This window comes from Budorcas taxicolor, chromosome 16, assembly GCF_023091745.1.
Source record: "Budorcas taxicolor isolate Tak-1 chromosome 16, Takin1.1, whole genome shotgun sequence".
In the NCBI taxonomy this organism is placed as follows: Eukaryota; Metazoa; Chordata; class Mammalia; order Artiodactyla; family Bovidae; genus Budorcas; species Budorcas taxicolor.
In genome coordinates, this window is record NC_068925.1 from 37,164,340 (window position 1) to 37,180,694 (window position 16,355).

Below are 16,355 nucleotides of genomic sequence, written 5' to 3' on the forward strand. Positions count from 1 at the left end.
AAATGGAAGAAATAAAGCAGAAACATAAGGTGAAAAGGGGCCTCAACGTTAAGTCAAAGGTGGACATCCTTAGCTCTGCCTTTCTCTTCCTAATACCGAGGTCTCACTGGGAAATGCCAGCTTCACTGGCTGAGATTCACTGTCTTGGCCACCTGGATGGGTTGCCTAACAAGGTAGGTGATCCCTGTGGATTTGCCTGCCTGCCTGGGTCTCTTGAGAGAGAAGAGAAGGGAAGTATGGCACAGATCTGAAAAGAAAAGGCAAACTGTGTGGATAAAGACAGTAGAGGCTCCCTGTGGTCAAAAATCATGTGACACATTGGCATGAGGAGATCCGTAGGATGCTGAGGACAAATCAGGCTAGATTCAAAGGCAAAGAAATGTGATTCCACCCTTTATCCAATCCTTAATGAGAGCACTTAGCACCTTATGCTTTATTTATTGGATTTCTCATACTCTGTCATTATCAGTATTGGATTCCTGGTGCCCCGCATGGTGCTTGGCACAAATCACAGTGAGAAGCTATATTTTCTGAATAATCAGAAAGGGGAGGAGTAGAGAGCAAAATGGAGAAGGAAAGGGCAACTCACTGCCGTATTCTTACCTGGAGAATCCCATGGACAGAGGAGCCTGGAGGGCTATAATCCATAGGAGAGCCAAGAGTCGGACATGATTGAAGTGGCTTAGCACAGAGAGCAAAAAATGACCCTTAACATTTGCAACATAGTGAAAGTTAATATTTTTATTCTTTTTATGATAAAGAGAGTACAAAGGGCTGGGGATGGGGACATCACAGGAGGAGGAAATATAGTGCCACCTCTGCAAAAGACACCCCTAAACTATACGTTGAAAAGAAGTAGATCCCCCAGGGCAGCCTTTCCCATCCAGAAAATGGAAACCAATCAACATGAGTTTGCCAGTAGCTCACAGTAGGGCATATGCCAGTTTTTCCAGGTGCTGGCTAGTGAAACTCCTTTTTCAGTTTTCCTCCAGGTTCCTAACTTGAGTCCCATTCTCTGACCTCTCTCATCCTCCTTGTTTTTGTCTTACTTGAGACTGATTCTCACAGGTTTCTCTGATTCCTGTGCTCATTTTCATTACTGGGCATGCTAACAATCTTCTTCCAGTTTAGGAAATTCTTCCAGTCCTCAGTCTTTCAGGCCCAAACAATTTCACCTCCCCATTTCACCTCCCAGTCTCCTCCCTCCTGGAGCACAGAGCTCTGCACTTGAACTTCTAGGCAAGCATGGCTTACGTGGAGTGGGAGAGTGGAAGCAGGTCGCCCTAAGGCAGAAGGTCTGTTCTCTGTGAAGATTCTAGGTTTCCTTCAAACAGACAGAGCTCCAGAGAGCATTCCTGGTTCCCTTCTTCAATTTCTGCCCCTTCATTCCACTACTGAACCTCCTCACAGGTACTGCTCAGCACCAGGCAGCTCACTGGGTAGTAAAAGCAACAGCAAGGCTGAGACAGGTGCTCAAGCAACTAGGCTTGTTTTCAGGCTGTGCATGTGCACACAGAATATATGGTGTGCAACAGAGCCATTGTCACTCATACAAAAGGGTTTCTATGGAACATGTTGAAAGTGAGAAATTAGGGATTTTATTGTAAGCGTGATACTAGTCAGAAGGCCCAGAAAACTGGTATTACAGCTACCAACCAGCTTGAGCAGAAGAAAAGAGAGCAACAGAAACCACTTTGGAGTCCCTGCTGATGTTAACATCTGTGGAGTCCTCAGGCCTCCCTGACCTCTTCCCTTCACTCAGATTGGTAGGTTGCAGGTTTAAACATTTGCAAATTCACAGTCATAGTCAGTCATCCGGCACATTATGAATTTCCACTGGCGATCCCTGTAGGGAGAGAGTCAGAGAGCTGATGTCAGTGAGAAAAGACACCTTAGGAAGAATAAAGCAGTGAGCAATCTTTGGAGAATTTAGGAACTTAATGGACACCTAATCTCACTTTCCTCTCAGGAAACATCTCTAAGAAGTCTCTAGAAAACCTATTGGTAATTGTCTGTGAGGTCAGGACTGCTGGACACCTCTTCACCCAGTTCAAGGTGCATCTTGGAGGGGACTAACTAGGTTGCCAGTGTGTTTAGGTCCTGTTTATCACCAGTGATCAGCTGATCACTGCTCAGTCTCAAAAGCACCTTCTTGGACATACAGGTTAACAGCTTGGGATAAAAGCATTTATTTAACATTTTCTTCATTTCATTGTAAAGAATCGTCTCTTACATGGGCTGTCCATCTGCTCATTCTTTCTTTTTCTGAAAACGTACAATGTGCTGAGCTCTGTGCTGTACCCTCTTCAGAAAACACTATTACAGGGAAATGGACAGAGAGAAAGCAACTCTAAAAGCCTGAATATGAAAAGGAAAGTGCCTGTTATTTTTGCATAACAGAAACTGAATTGCAAAGTTGTTTAGATGGTCAGGCATAGGTATGAGAAAACATAGAATTGCTATAGTTTTGAAAAATATAGTGTGGATGCATTTCAAGGAACATTCTTTGCTAAGGACTAGCCCAAGTCTTTTGTTCACCTATTTAACAAAAATATATTGAAAGCCTACTCTGCATAGCACTCTTCTGGTCTGATATCATTTAACAATGATAGCAGTGATGGTAATGACAACTGTAACCACTGTTTGCTGAGTCCTCCAATATGTCCAGCATTGCACTAGATGCTTTACATATTTTCTCATTTAATCCTCACAATATGTCATTGTTTAGGTGGAGAAGTGGACTCAGAGAAACATGAACTTTATTAACATAATTAGGTGACAATTTCAAGTTCCAAGTTTGTGGAACTCAAATCTTGCTCTGTATCTGATACCACAATGACTCCATAACTTGACACCCATAACTCCATTGAGAACACAGCTGTCATATCTTTTGCAAAGTCTTAATGAAGGGCAAAAAAGTCATTCTATGTATAACCACAAAAATGCTTCCCAAGCACAGTAGGGTCATTTAACCTTAGAATAGTCTTCTTCCTCTTCAGTCTGAAAGGCCTCTTCCCAGATCAATTTTTCTTAGACACCAACACTGCTAAGATCTTCATCAAGCTGCAAATCTGGAAGGTGGGACTGACCATTCTCGAGTTCTGGGAAGGTAACTCTTGCCAACAGCTATGGAACAGACTGCTCACACAGGAAGGCAGGCTTTGTAATTTGAGTGTGCTGCTCCAGGTTGTTTAGAGTAATGGGCATAGGATCCCCAAGTATAAAAAGTTTTCAAGAGCCTGGGTAATCAATTATTTATTAGTATTTGTTCTTTCAGTTGTTAACAGAGAACATGGCTTGTTTTAGATGGAGGTTAGGAAATCAGTGGCATGTGAGTTTATGAAATAAATTTCATTATTGTAGACAAGTCTGATTTATCTCTATGCCAACAGACATAGCTAAATAAGATCTTGAGCCAGGCATTCACACTGCTCTTTCAAAAGGCTTTAATTGATGCTAAGCAAAATTTAGACTTGGTTGTAAAAGAACCAAGTTATTCGAATCAGGCTTAGTCTCTGATTTCCCTCGTGGATGGTGGTTCTCAAGAAGAGGCAGTTTTGCTCCTCAGGGTTTTTTATTGTTGTTGTTGTCACAACTCTGGGGGAGGTGAGGTTGCTATCGTCATCTAGTGTGGAGTGGTCCAGATGCTGCTGAACATCTGGAATGCATAGGAAAGGCTCCTGCAACAAAGAGCTATCTGTGCCCCAGCTGGGCAACTCCATTCCAGGAGAAAACCACTATGAGCTGCCTGTGGAGGAAAAGCTCCTGCCCAATGAGTCTTACACTGAAAATATTTCTTGAAGGTGATCACCTCAGCATCTTTCAGCAGAGCGGGAGAAATCCAAGTTGTGGATCTTCACACCACTGATTGTTAGTGACTGTGGCAAAATTGCATGGGTATATTAATTGTAAACAAATGCATGATATAGTAGCTCAGTTTTCCAAGATTTTAGGTTAAACTACATAACTGAAAATGCCCAAGTCAATAGCCACTGGACATTTTAACTGTCAAAATACATTTATTTTGAGGAAATTTTGGATGGTGTACTCTCTTTACTGTATTCCTTCCTGTCTCCTTAAACAGAAAACGCCGAACTAATTTTCTCATTGACTTGGAAACATCATTAGGAATATTGAGCACCTTCTATACTGTTGTCCAGTGTTGCCCTTCTGGGCTTTGAGTTCTTAGGTCTTTCCTTTTCTTTTTCTTAAATATAGTTTTTTGTGTGTACATCATTCAGCTGTTTTATTTTAACTGGTGAGAAGTAATATCTTCCCTATTTATTAAAAAAAATTTTTTTTAATTGAAGGATTAATAGCTTTACATAATTTTGTTGTTTTCTGTCAAATATCAACATGGATCAGCCATAGGTATACATATGTCCCCTCCCTCTTGAACCTCCCTCTCATCTCCCTCCCCATCCCACCACTCTAGATTGTTACAGAGCCCCTGTTTGGGTTTCCTGAGTCATACAGGAAATTCCCATTGGCTATCTAGTTTACATATGCTAATATATGTTTCCATGTTATTCACTCCACACATCTCACCCTCTCCCTCCATAAGTCTATTCTCTGTGTCTGTTTCTCCATTGAAAGCGAAAGTGAAAGTGAAGTCACTCAGTCATGTCCGACTCTTTGCGACCCCATGAACTGTAGCCTACCAGGCTCCTCTGTCCATGGGATTTTCCAGGCAATAGTACTGGAGTGGATTGCCATTTCATTGCTACCCTGCAAATAAATTCATCAGTACAATTTTTCTAGATTCCATATATATGCATTAGTAAACAATATTTATCTTTTTCTTACTTCACTCTCTGTAATAGGCTCTAGGTTCATCTACCTCATTAGAACTGACTCAAATGTGTTCCTTTTTATGGCTGAATAATATTGCTTTGTATATATATATACCACAGCTTCTTTATCCATCCATTTGTTGATGGACATCTAGGTTGCTTCCATGTTCTAGCTATTGTAAATAGTGCTGCTATGAACAGTGGGATACATGTGTCTTTTTCAATTTTGGTTTCCTCAGGGCCTATGCCTAGGAGTGGGATTGCTGGATTATATGATGATTTTATTCCTAGCTTTTTAAAGAATCTTCAGACCATCTTCCACAGTGGCTGTATCAATTTACATTCCCACCAACAGTGTAAAAGGGTTCCCTTTTCTCCACACCCTCTCCAGAATTTATTGTTTGTAGACTTTTTGATGATGGCCATTCTGACTGGTATGAGGATATAGCTCACTGTAGTTTATTTTTTAATTTGCCCCTTCTAGAAAATAATAACTAAGCTAGATAAAAAGGTATGTAAAATGCAAACAATTAATGTGTGAGAATTGAGGGGGTTTTCTGTGAATAAATGCAAGGGATTTTGTTCATGGAGCCTGAAACCTGTATTGCATCTTTTCAGATTTCCTTCATGTTTGTTTCTTTGTTTAATTTTTTTTTTTAAAATTAAAGGTCATATTAAATAAGTTAACTCTAATTAGGTATGATATCATTGCACTTAAAAACATAAATATACACAAAAATGTCCCACCCAAATTTGTCATTCTATTATTTAATGAATTAATGAGTTAGGTTTTGTTCTATTTGCTAAACAGTTATTGGTAACTTTTCAGGAATTCGTTTGCTATGTAAAGTAATGATCACCTAAATATAAGTAGGTCAAATCAACGTTTTAACACCTGAATTTATTCATATCTCTTTCTTTATTAGCAGGGAGAAGAATTTTTATTTTCCTCTTATTGTTTTGCTTTGATGTATTTGTGATAAAATTGGGAACTGATTGTGAGAGAACGGGGATTAAAAAAATTAGTACTGTCTTTCTCTGAAGTTCTCCCTTTTTGTTTCTAAATATAGTTGGTGAGGTTTGTGTGTTTCTCCTCTCCAGTCCCGTCTCTCTCTCTTTTCTCTCCCTTCCCACAGCCCCAAGTGAGGACCATATAGAGAAGCGGTATTGGAGAGGATTCATTTCGACAGTGGGCACTCTTTTAATCACTTTTGTCCTCTCTAACATGTTTGGTAGGAAAAAAATGCTTTTTGAGACTGAGTAAAAGGAAGAGCATAAACCATCATGGAATACCAACTTAAGCATCTCCTGCTCTGAGCAATCTGGAACCCATCCTCATCTCCAAGGGTGAGCTGCTCCATGAAGTAGGTTTAATTCCCATTGTTTTCCATTGTCCTGTCAATATTTTAGTTAACCTAGACCAAGTAGAAAACTAAAATAGGGAAAACCCCAGATCAAAAATCCTGCTGATACGACCCTTGCAGGGAGCTGGTCCCTGACCACTCTAACCTTGCCCATGGGGAAGGCTCACCTTTCCACTGCAGAGAAAGTGGTTGTTGCCCCTCGCATATAATAATCATAATTGTAGGAAATCATGTCCATCTCCTCACCATAGTGGCCTGGATATTCTGTTGTCAGCCTATGTGGGAAGAACAAAAGGTTAGAGGGAAAAGATAAAACTACTGCTGCTGGGAGCAAACAGGAGACATGCTACAGAGAAGAGATACAGTTTCAACATTATGGGAGACCCAAATCAGAGCTGGATGGCCTCTGCTACACCATTCCAGGCTGCAAAAAGATGGACAGTTTTCTCACGTCTCACGTTCCTTCTTGCCACTAAACTAGACACTAAAAAAGATATAGCAAGCTCCTCAGGCCTTGAGGAAACATTGACTAATATCAGTATTAGTTCAATCCAATCAAGTCAACCAGAACCAGGCTTTCAAAATGTGGGTTGTAACTTACTAGCAGATCATGAAATCAATTTAATTGGTTAGGACCAGCTGAGCTTTAAGAAAGAAGAAGAGATTGAATAGAAAATATCAGAGATTGCATTGTACATACTAAAGATAAGTTCTGGTGTACATACTAAAGATAAGTTATTGTGTATGTAGATAAAAACTTTGTTTCAAATATATATGTGTGCATGTATTCATATGTTATTTGTATAATCTAATAATATGCACTTTTTTTTTTACTGTATTTGAAAAATATTAAAATAAAATATGAGCTGTATAAAAGTAGTTTTTACCTAGTCTGCCATTGTTTCTTTGGCACCTAAAACAGTTTCTGGTACATAGTAAGTATTTGTTGAATAAATAAAGAGCCTTGAGAGAGTCATTTAATCTCGGTTTCCTGGTCTATAGAGGAATGAAAGTTACCTTATAGGTTTGTCATTTGGGCTAACACAAATAAGTATGACACGTGGTAGGAGTTGAATTGTTAGGAGAAATTTTGTGTCTTCCTCCTCCACATTGCCTTCTTTCTCCTCCATTATTAAGTCAAGCCCTGGCCTCTCCCTGAGTAGGCTCATTGTGGTCCACTCTGGAATAAATCTAGAATTTCCTGGCTCTTATAATGCTTCACCACTGGGGATCTTCAGGATCAAAATAGTCCTTTTGGTATGATATGTGTTCCCCAAAGTCTTTATCTGCACCCTCAAACTGCTTGGGAAACAAATAGTGTCAGTAATTTAATCTGATTTGGGGTCATAAGTCATTGTATGTTGATGATATAAAGATCTCCCTCTATGTAGACTTAATACTACAGGGATTGTCATGAAATCTTAAAAAGCCAGATTCATAAACTGGAAGGTCTCTTGGAAGATTCTCAAGCTTTGATGCAACAAGTTAACACAAGATAACCTGAGTTATTGAAGCTGAAGTTGCTCAGTCATCTCCAACTCTTTGAGACCCCATGGACTATAGCCTACCAGGTTTCTCTGTCCATGGGATTTTCCAGGCAAGGATACCGGAGTGGGTTGCCATTTCCTTCTCCAGAGGATCTTCCCAACCCAGGGATCGAACCCAGGTCTCCCGCATTGCAGGCAGACGCTTTACCCTCTGAGCCACCAGGGAAGCCCAAACCGGAACCTAAAACTTCACTCTCTTTGTTTATAACCATTTGTTTTCCCACATTATGCACTTGTTCTTCTTCTCTGATTCTTCTCTTCTCAAGACATAATTATGCTCTATCAGAACGCCAAGCCCTATCTAGAGTGGGTTTCATGTGTTTCTGCTTAGTATTTATGGAAGGAAACAGGCTAAGGCAGAACCCTATTTTGTGCTTCCCAGGAGACTCAGAACAAGGACTTTCTCTTCCTAATGAAAACATTAAATGATTCATAAATGGCCCTAATAGGTTTTCATTTGGATTCTGTTAGTTTGTGATCCCTGAGGATTCCAACAAGTGCTGGATTCAAGTTTATCCAAAGGAGGAGGGATATGTTGATAAAGAAAATTAGGATTAAAAGAGATGGAGTAGAATGTATTTTTTCTTACATCAGAGAGCACAAAATATTTTCCAGAATTTTTAGAGCACTCTTTAGATACAATATATAAAAGTTAATTGCCACACATTTTAAGATGTGCTGAGGCAGAAATCTACCTAAGGTAATAGCGTATGGGAGTCACTCAGTCATGTCTGACTCTTTGTGACTCCATGGACTATAGCCCACCAGGATCCTCTGCCCATGGAATTCTCCAGGCAAAGATACTGGAGTGGGTTGCTGTTCCCATCTCCAGGGGATCTTTCTGATCCAGGGATTGAAACTGGGTCTCCTGTTTTATAGGCAGATTCTTTACCATCTGAACCACCAGGAAAGCCCCAAGGCAGCACTACATTAAGCTAAATCCAGTTCCCAGAACTATTGGAAATCATTATGCTAGACTGTTATTTTTTTGAGTTTTTACTGATCTACTTTCAAATTATTTTGATAGTTAACATTTGGAATGAAATGGGAAAGAGAGGCTTGCATTTTTTAAAGAATGACATTTTAAGCTTCAAAGGGGGACAAAAGTTATCCATTGCTTTTTTCAACTAGCAGTTCCTATGGCTTCATTTTTGGTAGTGACCAGACCAAAAGTATCCTGTTCAACTGAGAGTCTGACTCTGAGGTTTCTCTGTGGGGGACTGCTGTTGAGTAAATTTCTAGAATACCCTCAGGAAGGTGTCATACATGCTTATTTGTATATTTCCCTCTTGGTCCCAGCCAGCTTTTTGTTTTTACTTGATATTGGGGATTTTCATGTTATTTTGTTTTTGTTATAAAATCATGAGGTGAAGTGTAGATTATTTTACAGAATCTTTGATTAAGAGGGTAAGGCAAGAGTTTGGGTTTTGGTAAAAATTACTTCTACTTTATGAAAGTAAAAATACAGAGGAAGAAAGAACTCCAATCAATAAACCTCCCAAACACCACTCATAGAGGGAACTGCTGCTTCAATACAGTCTGGATTCTGAATTTTAGAAGAAGATAAATGTGCCTCCATTTCATTTCTGAGGATGTCATGCACACACAAAATATTCCAATAAGTGAAAGCCCTAGTAATAACTCCTCAGAAGGAAAAAATTGAATTTAAACGTTCAGAACAAGACATGGGGACAAGGGCATAAGGACTTATCAGGAAATTAAAAGAGACTACAAAGAAGCACAAGATCAGGGTTTCATAAACTCTGGTGATGGGCTTCCTGAGGGCAGAAGGGGAGGAGTTCAGCGTGGTTCCAGATTCCTTGTGGATTACCAGGTCACTGCAGGCAGTTTTCTGGCAAAGTACACTTCATACTGAGCACTGCCATATATTTCCAGACCAATTAAAACAATCAAACAGGCTTTCCCTTGCAAGAAGAAGGGAAAGTTCTATCAGTAACATTGCTGTTGTTCAGTCACTAAGTTGTGTCTGGCTCTTTGTGACCCCATGGACTCCAGCATGCCTGGCTTCCCTGTCCTCCACTCTCTCCCCGAGTTTGCTCAAACTCATGTCCATTGAGTCAATGATGCTGTCTAACCATCTCATCCTCTGCTGCCTCCTCTTCCTTTTGCCCTCAATCTTTCCCAGCTTCAGGGTCTTTTCCAATGACTTAGCTCTTCACATTAGGTGGCCAAAGTATTGGGACTTCATCTTCAGCATCAGTCCTTCCAATGAATATTCAGGGTTGATTTCCTTTCAGATTGATTGGGTGATTGGCTTTCAGTCCAAGGGACTCTCAAGAGTCTTATCCAGGACCACAATTCAAAAGTATCAATTGTTCGGTGCTCAGTTTTCTTTATGGACTAACTCTGACAATCCATACATGACCACTGGAAAAACCATAGCTTTGATTATATGGATGTTTTTATGCAATTTACTGAAATGAATCTACTACTGAAGCTCTTCTATCAGGATCCTTATATATCCCTTTACAAAGAGTTAATTGTCCCTCTGTGTGTGTTTCCCCTATCACTTTTGGATGAGTGGCTCCTGGCGCATACTTTCTCACTTTAAACTATTTTTAGTGCCATCTGTAGCAAGAGTATGGCATCACCGACTCATTGGACATGAGTTTGAGCAAGTTTTGGGAGTTGGTGACCAACAAGGAAGCCTGGTGTGCTGCAGTCCACAGGGTCACCAAGAGTTGGACACGACTGAGTGAGTGAACTGAACTGTAGGCAAGGGGACAGGACCAGAACGTTGTTTCAAAACTAAGTGAGAACTTGATAACATAGAACCACTTGTACAATTTCTTGTATTAGATAAGTTTGAAGAAAATGGAAAGAAATTAAGTAACGTCTTGGTTATGAATTGAAGAAGGCCCATGCAAATGGAGGAGATTTTTGAAACAGATATAGGATTTTCTCATCTAAGATTATTAAAGCTCTAAAACTATCAATGGATTCAGCTAGAATCAATAAATGATTGCTGTCCAGTATGTTACTACAAACTGAGCCACAGCTGACAGATAGCATTCTCCTTTTCTATGAGAATAGGACATGTCACAGAGCTTACTCAGATATATGTCATCACATTCATTTTAAAAAGGAGAGTAGAGATAGAATTTAAAGAGGACAATTTACCTATTGTTGGAGGTTTGCTTGAGAACTTATGCGATTTTTAATAGTTAAAGGAAAGGGTTTTGACTCTTTCTCAACAGAAAGTGATTCAGTATAGATTTTATCAAACCTCACCTTTACTATTGATGTGTTTTGTTTAGTTGCTAAGTCATGTCTGACTCTTGCAACCCCATACACTGTAGCCCACCAGGTTCCGTCCATGGGATTTCCCAGACAAGAATACTGGAATGAGTTTCCATTTCCTTCTCCAGAGTATATTCCCAACCCAGGGATTGCACCCTCACGTCCTGCATTGCAGGCAGATTCTTTACCACTGAGCCGTTCAGGACGCCATTTATTATTGATTACTGAGGCTTGAACACAAGGTCAGCCCTTGTAGCACCAGCATCTATTTGTTACATGTCTGACCTGTCAGCAAGTAGGACAACTGGATTCTTTGGGGGTCATCCTAGAGGCTCCACTTTTAGGCTGTGTACCTCACTGGTTTGCACAAGAATAAATGGGGCCATGCCCTATGGCCCAGCATCAGTTAGTATCACATCCTCAACCTTATCCCACTTTGTGGGATACCAGAGAAGCACACACCACAGATGTCCTATCCTAAAAACAGGGAGAAAACCCAGAATCTACAAGTTAACAAACCAGAAGGGGGTACCTAAGGAAGCCATACATTAGCATTTTTCAAAACAAGAGTAAACAGTGTTTCCCATCCCTTTCTTTAGCACTCAGCCCATCCTCAAACAACATTTTAGAGAAGCTTCTTCTGGTCAATCCAACCTCTAATTCTGTCTTACTTCTATTTTCTATGCTTCCCAGAATTCCCTGGTGACTCAGATGGTAAAGAGTCTGCCTGCAATGCAGATGACCCAGGTTCAATCCCAGGGTCAAGAAGATCCCCTGGAGAAGGAAACAGAAACCCACTCCAATATTCTTGCCTGGAGAATTCCATGGACAGAGGAGCTTGGTGGGCTATAGTCCATGGGGTTGCAAAGAGTCGGACATGACTGAGCAACTAACATGTCACTTTTCTGCTTCTCAATTAACACCTTGTTTAAAATACCCTATTCTAATGTTCTGGGCCTTGCAGGTGACTCAGTGGTTAAAAATCTGCCTGCGGTGCAGGAGACATTGGTTTTACCCATTGGTCAGGAGGATCCCTTGGAGAAGGAAATGGCAACCCACTTCAGTATTCTTACCTGGGAAATCAAATAGACAGAGGAGCCTCCCAGACTATAGTCCATGGGTTCACAAAAGATTCTAACACAACTTAGTGACTAAACAACAACATTCTAAAGTCCTATTACTTGTCAACACCACATATTTAGCTTTTGATTAAAAAACAGAATATTGTATAGCATCTTGTTTCACAATGGTGATCAGTACAGTGAGCTCCTTGAGGGGTCATTAGTATATGACAAGCATATACACTTTTATAATCTAGTTCAGCTGTGGACGTGGAAAAATTCAACATTTGTAGACTTGGGATATATTGAGATTGACCTACATTCTACAACCAGTCAAAAAGGACACCCCTTTCTGACAGGCAAATCACTGAAAAGTGTCTTAAATAAACAGAATCTGCTTGTGATCAATCCTCTTGCTTAATAAATGCTTTGCCAGGTAAGTTACAAAGAATGAGAAAATTTTAGGTGAGAATGATGCTAAAGCTGAAACTCCAGTACTTTGGCCACCTCATGAGAAGAGTTGACTCATTGGAAAAGACTTTGATGCTGGGAGGAATTGGGGGCAGGAGAAGAAGGGGACGACAGAGGATGAGATGGCTGGATAGCATCACTGACTCAATGGACGTGAGTCTGAGGGAACTCTGGGAGTTGGTGATGGGCAGGGAGGCCTGGCATGCTGCGATTCATGGGGTCGCAAAGAGTCGGACATGACTGAGTGACTGAACTGAACTGAACTGAATTTGCCAGTGGCCTGGCATCCCCAACAGGTGCTATATCTGAACCTATTTGAATTAATTTTGCAAAAATGAGAAAAGTAAAACCCAATTGCAGTTATGCATAAAAGAAAGCAACCTCAGAGTCAACTGGCTTCTGCAAAGAGCTGGGGGAAGAGTTCAAGTGGGACTAAATGACTCTGGAGTCACCAAAGTGCCCTTCTCTGCAGAGAGGCCCTGAACTCTGGGGGTAGGAGAAAGAATTCAATATGGCCATGTGTGTCCTCTTGTGGCATTTTGGAGCACTATATATCAAAGTGTTCAAGTATGTATCACAACAGGGGAAACACAGTTCTAGAGATATCTGTGGTTTTAAATTAGAATAGGAAAGTCCCTAAGTATTTTCCAAATTGCTCTCTTGGAAATGAATTTCCAGCTCACCATTGCAAGCCCAGTGCTGGTTAGTAAGCACATTTGTGTTGACTCATGTTAGTTTTCACTGGCCACACTGCGTCATGGTTGCCTTGATCCTGCAGTTGGTGGGGACAACTCCACCTGCAGTGTCTCCCCTCCAGCTAAAATAACCACTTCTCTATTTTCACTGAGATGCCCACTGTATTGTTACCTAATACTCCATCTGTCCAGGTCTTATTTTCTCATCGAGATTCAGAGGACTCAGTACTGTGCAAAGCATGTGGGACCTGGAGGCAGATAGACCTGTTGGAATTGAATTCAGAACTTTGAACAAGTCACAACTTCTGCACCCTGGTTCTGTCATCTGGGCTATAGATCATGATTTCTGTGCATCAGAAGTAAATGAGCTAACAGAGTAGATTAATAAATGAAATAAATAAAAATTATCATCATCGTTAGGAACTAAATCAAAGTCTATGAACTGTACTTATATCCATTTACATTCAGTCTGATTAAGTGAATTAATGAATAGAGGAATGAATGATTATTTCTAGAATACAATAAAAGAGAGCAGACAAGAAAGTATAGAGCCACAAATTTGGAATTGCAAGGTTTACTTTGTTCTAAGCAGCAAGTAGGACCTGGTCTTATGTTACCCAGTACTTACTAGACAACCAGCCACATCTCTGAAATTTCTACTCTTGAAGGTTGAGCATAGGAAGGGAGGAAGCATTGACATGCAGGCAGCAAATACATTTCTAAATTAGATATATGGCACAATGATTACAACAGCCATGCCACCCCAACTGATGACAGGTATGATTGATTTTGCTGAAGCTCAAAGGGCCCATTGACCCCTAAAATGAGTGCTTTGTGCTTCATGCAGTGCCAGGGGATGGTTGATCTAAGGCCCAGAAGCATCTAAACTCATGGCAAGCTGCTTAAAAATGTAACATCCAGTCTTACTTTCCCAAAATGTGGGTGTCTCCATCTCTTTAATAACAGCTTCCAACCTGCTCAGAGGAAGCATCATAGAAGCTTCCCTTCCCACCAGGCTTCTGGGAGTAGTGCTGTAGTAGGCATCAGAGTAGGGGTGGGGGGGGGGGGGGGCAGATGCCACATGGAGATGCCTATGAGGTCATCCTTGTCCCTTGTTCCCTTGTCATGTGGGAAATGGGAATGCAAACATTATCCGTCTTGTATTAAAGCAGTTAAAGTAGTTAAAGATAAGCTTTGATGGAGTGCTTTGGGTAGGAAAAGAAGACTATTCAGATGAGCTGGTTTTGTTGTAGTCGTTAGCCAGAACTATCTAGGAATTAAAAAAAAAAATCTCTGGCTTATGACCTCAGCATAATGGAGGGAGAGACCAGATAGTGGAGAATAGAATGCAGTATCTGAGATTCACATAGGAACTCAGTAGAAATTCATTATAGAAACTCAAGGCTGAAGGGAAACTCACAGGTTATCTATGCTGATTCTGAGGAAGGGCTTTTTTTTTTTTTTTTTTTTTTGTCAAAACATATTATGCAGTGAACCTGAGGAAAGGCCATAAATCTGGAAAAGAAACATTTAGGAAAGGAAACACATGCTCAATTCAAAACTGTTGGTCCCTGGGACACAGTCTAGCCTGGACAGCCTCAGCGTGCTGATGGGGGACAGCCTGGTGCATGGCAAGCAGCCGCTGGAGCTGCGTGGAGAGGGGAATTATTCAGTCTCTGAAAGGTTGTGGCTTCCTCAGTGACACGTGTTTGTGGTTTGCAGATGAATGGACTAAGAATGCATAGTCTCACACATAAATAAATCTGTGTAACAACATTTACATTTGTATCCAGTCCCAGTGGGGACTCGTGAGTGCTGCCATGTCTGCTTCTGTCAGGAATTTGCTTTCTTACCAGACTTCACTGATGCTATAATATCTCGTGAGAAACTGCAGAGACTGAAATGGGAGCGGCGCCTTGGTCCCCAGCAAACAAATAAATCCCGCACTTACGTGGGAGTTGCTTGGATGATTTACTTTTTTCTCCTGTGCACAGGGTGCTATTCCTGAATCCCTAAAAGCTTGCAAGCTCAGAGAGGATAGATGCTCACTTCTCAGTGTCAGGCTCAGTGCTATAGAACAGCCTTCCAAGTGGGAAGAGAAAAATGTTTCCACCCACATATGCCCAGTTCCCTGGGAGGTGATTCAAGTTAGTTAAAGTGATGTGAGGGAAGGTTTCGAGGAAGAGGGTTATCAGGAGCTTTCACTGTGGGAAGGTGTGGGAAAACAGTTCTCGCTCAACGGGCTATTAAAAGGATCGGATAAAATAATGCACTTGAAGGAAGACTTTTTTCCACTATAAAACCTCCTCATATCAATGTCAGGTTTCCTCCCTGTTACTGTTCCAAGGGGCCTGTGATGCTCAACTATTCATTTGAAAAATTTATTGCCTACTTTGTGCCAAGCAATATGCTGAGATGCCAGAGAAATAAGACCTAATTCGTGCCCTAGAGGTTTCATGCAATTTAGAAAAACATAGAATGTCATGACTCAGGAAACTTAAAGATGCCACTAAAATGTCTAGACGTGCCGGCGGGACAGTGAGTCATGCCCTGCATACCACAGTGCCTCGTGCAGTCTCATTGTGCTGTTCCAAGTGTCCCTTTGCAAAAGTACTATTTCCTTGACAACCATAGTAGTTCTCAGCTCCACCACCACACAACCAGGAAGAGGTCCAGTCAAGTGAAGCCTTTCTTAGCGGGACCACTTCAAAGTGGACTTTCTGTGTCTTTCAAAGGAATTCTCTCCTCCATTCTTCTCTTTCTCTCCACAGTTTGATTCTACCAACTATCAGTGTCAGGTTTGGGTGACGGAATAGGATGAGGAATGGGGAGAGTGGGGTGGTGGGAGAGGATGAGCAGACCATTGCAGACCACGGCCAAGGATAAATTTTGTTACCAGAGATTTTAATGTCTTGGGTAACTTAAGAAAAGTTGCTCATCTCTGTCAGCCTTTGATCTCGAGACTTTGTTCCCACATACACGGCTCCATGCTCATTAAATTCTTAGCCTCTTAGAAACTGTGGGCTCCTGCTTCTCTACTCCGAATGTAAGACCCTTTAGGTCTTGGATTCAGGAACTTTCACAGTTATAACCTACACCCTAGCCATGTCTGTTCACCAACCATGGTGGAGTAAGACCAGCTTTATGGAGGCATCTGGTCCCA

At 41.0% G+C, this 16,355-nt stretch overlaps 1 protein-coding gene across 1 annotated transcript in view; it reads right to left on the minus strand.

The window, feature by feature from the left end:
* Positions 1-714: 714 nt before the first annotated feature.
* DPT (dermatopontin) overlaps positions 715-16,355 on the minus strand; it is a 36,647-nt gene continuing 21,006 nt past the window's right edge. The window contains exons 3-4 of the mRNA XM_052653757.1: positions 6,325-6,432; positions 715-1,846 (exon numbers count right to left, since the gene is read on the minus strand). Of these exons, the coding sequence (XP_052509717.1) occupies positions 1,780-1,846; positions 6,325-6,432 (175 nt within the window). The 3' untranslated portion in view covers positions 715-1,779. The remainder of the gene's footprint in view (positions 1,847-6,324; positions 6,433-16,355) is intronic.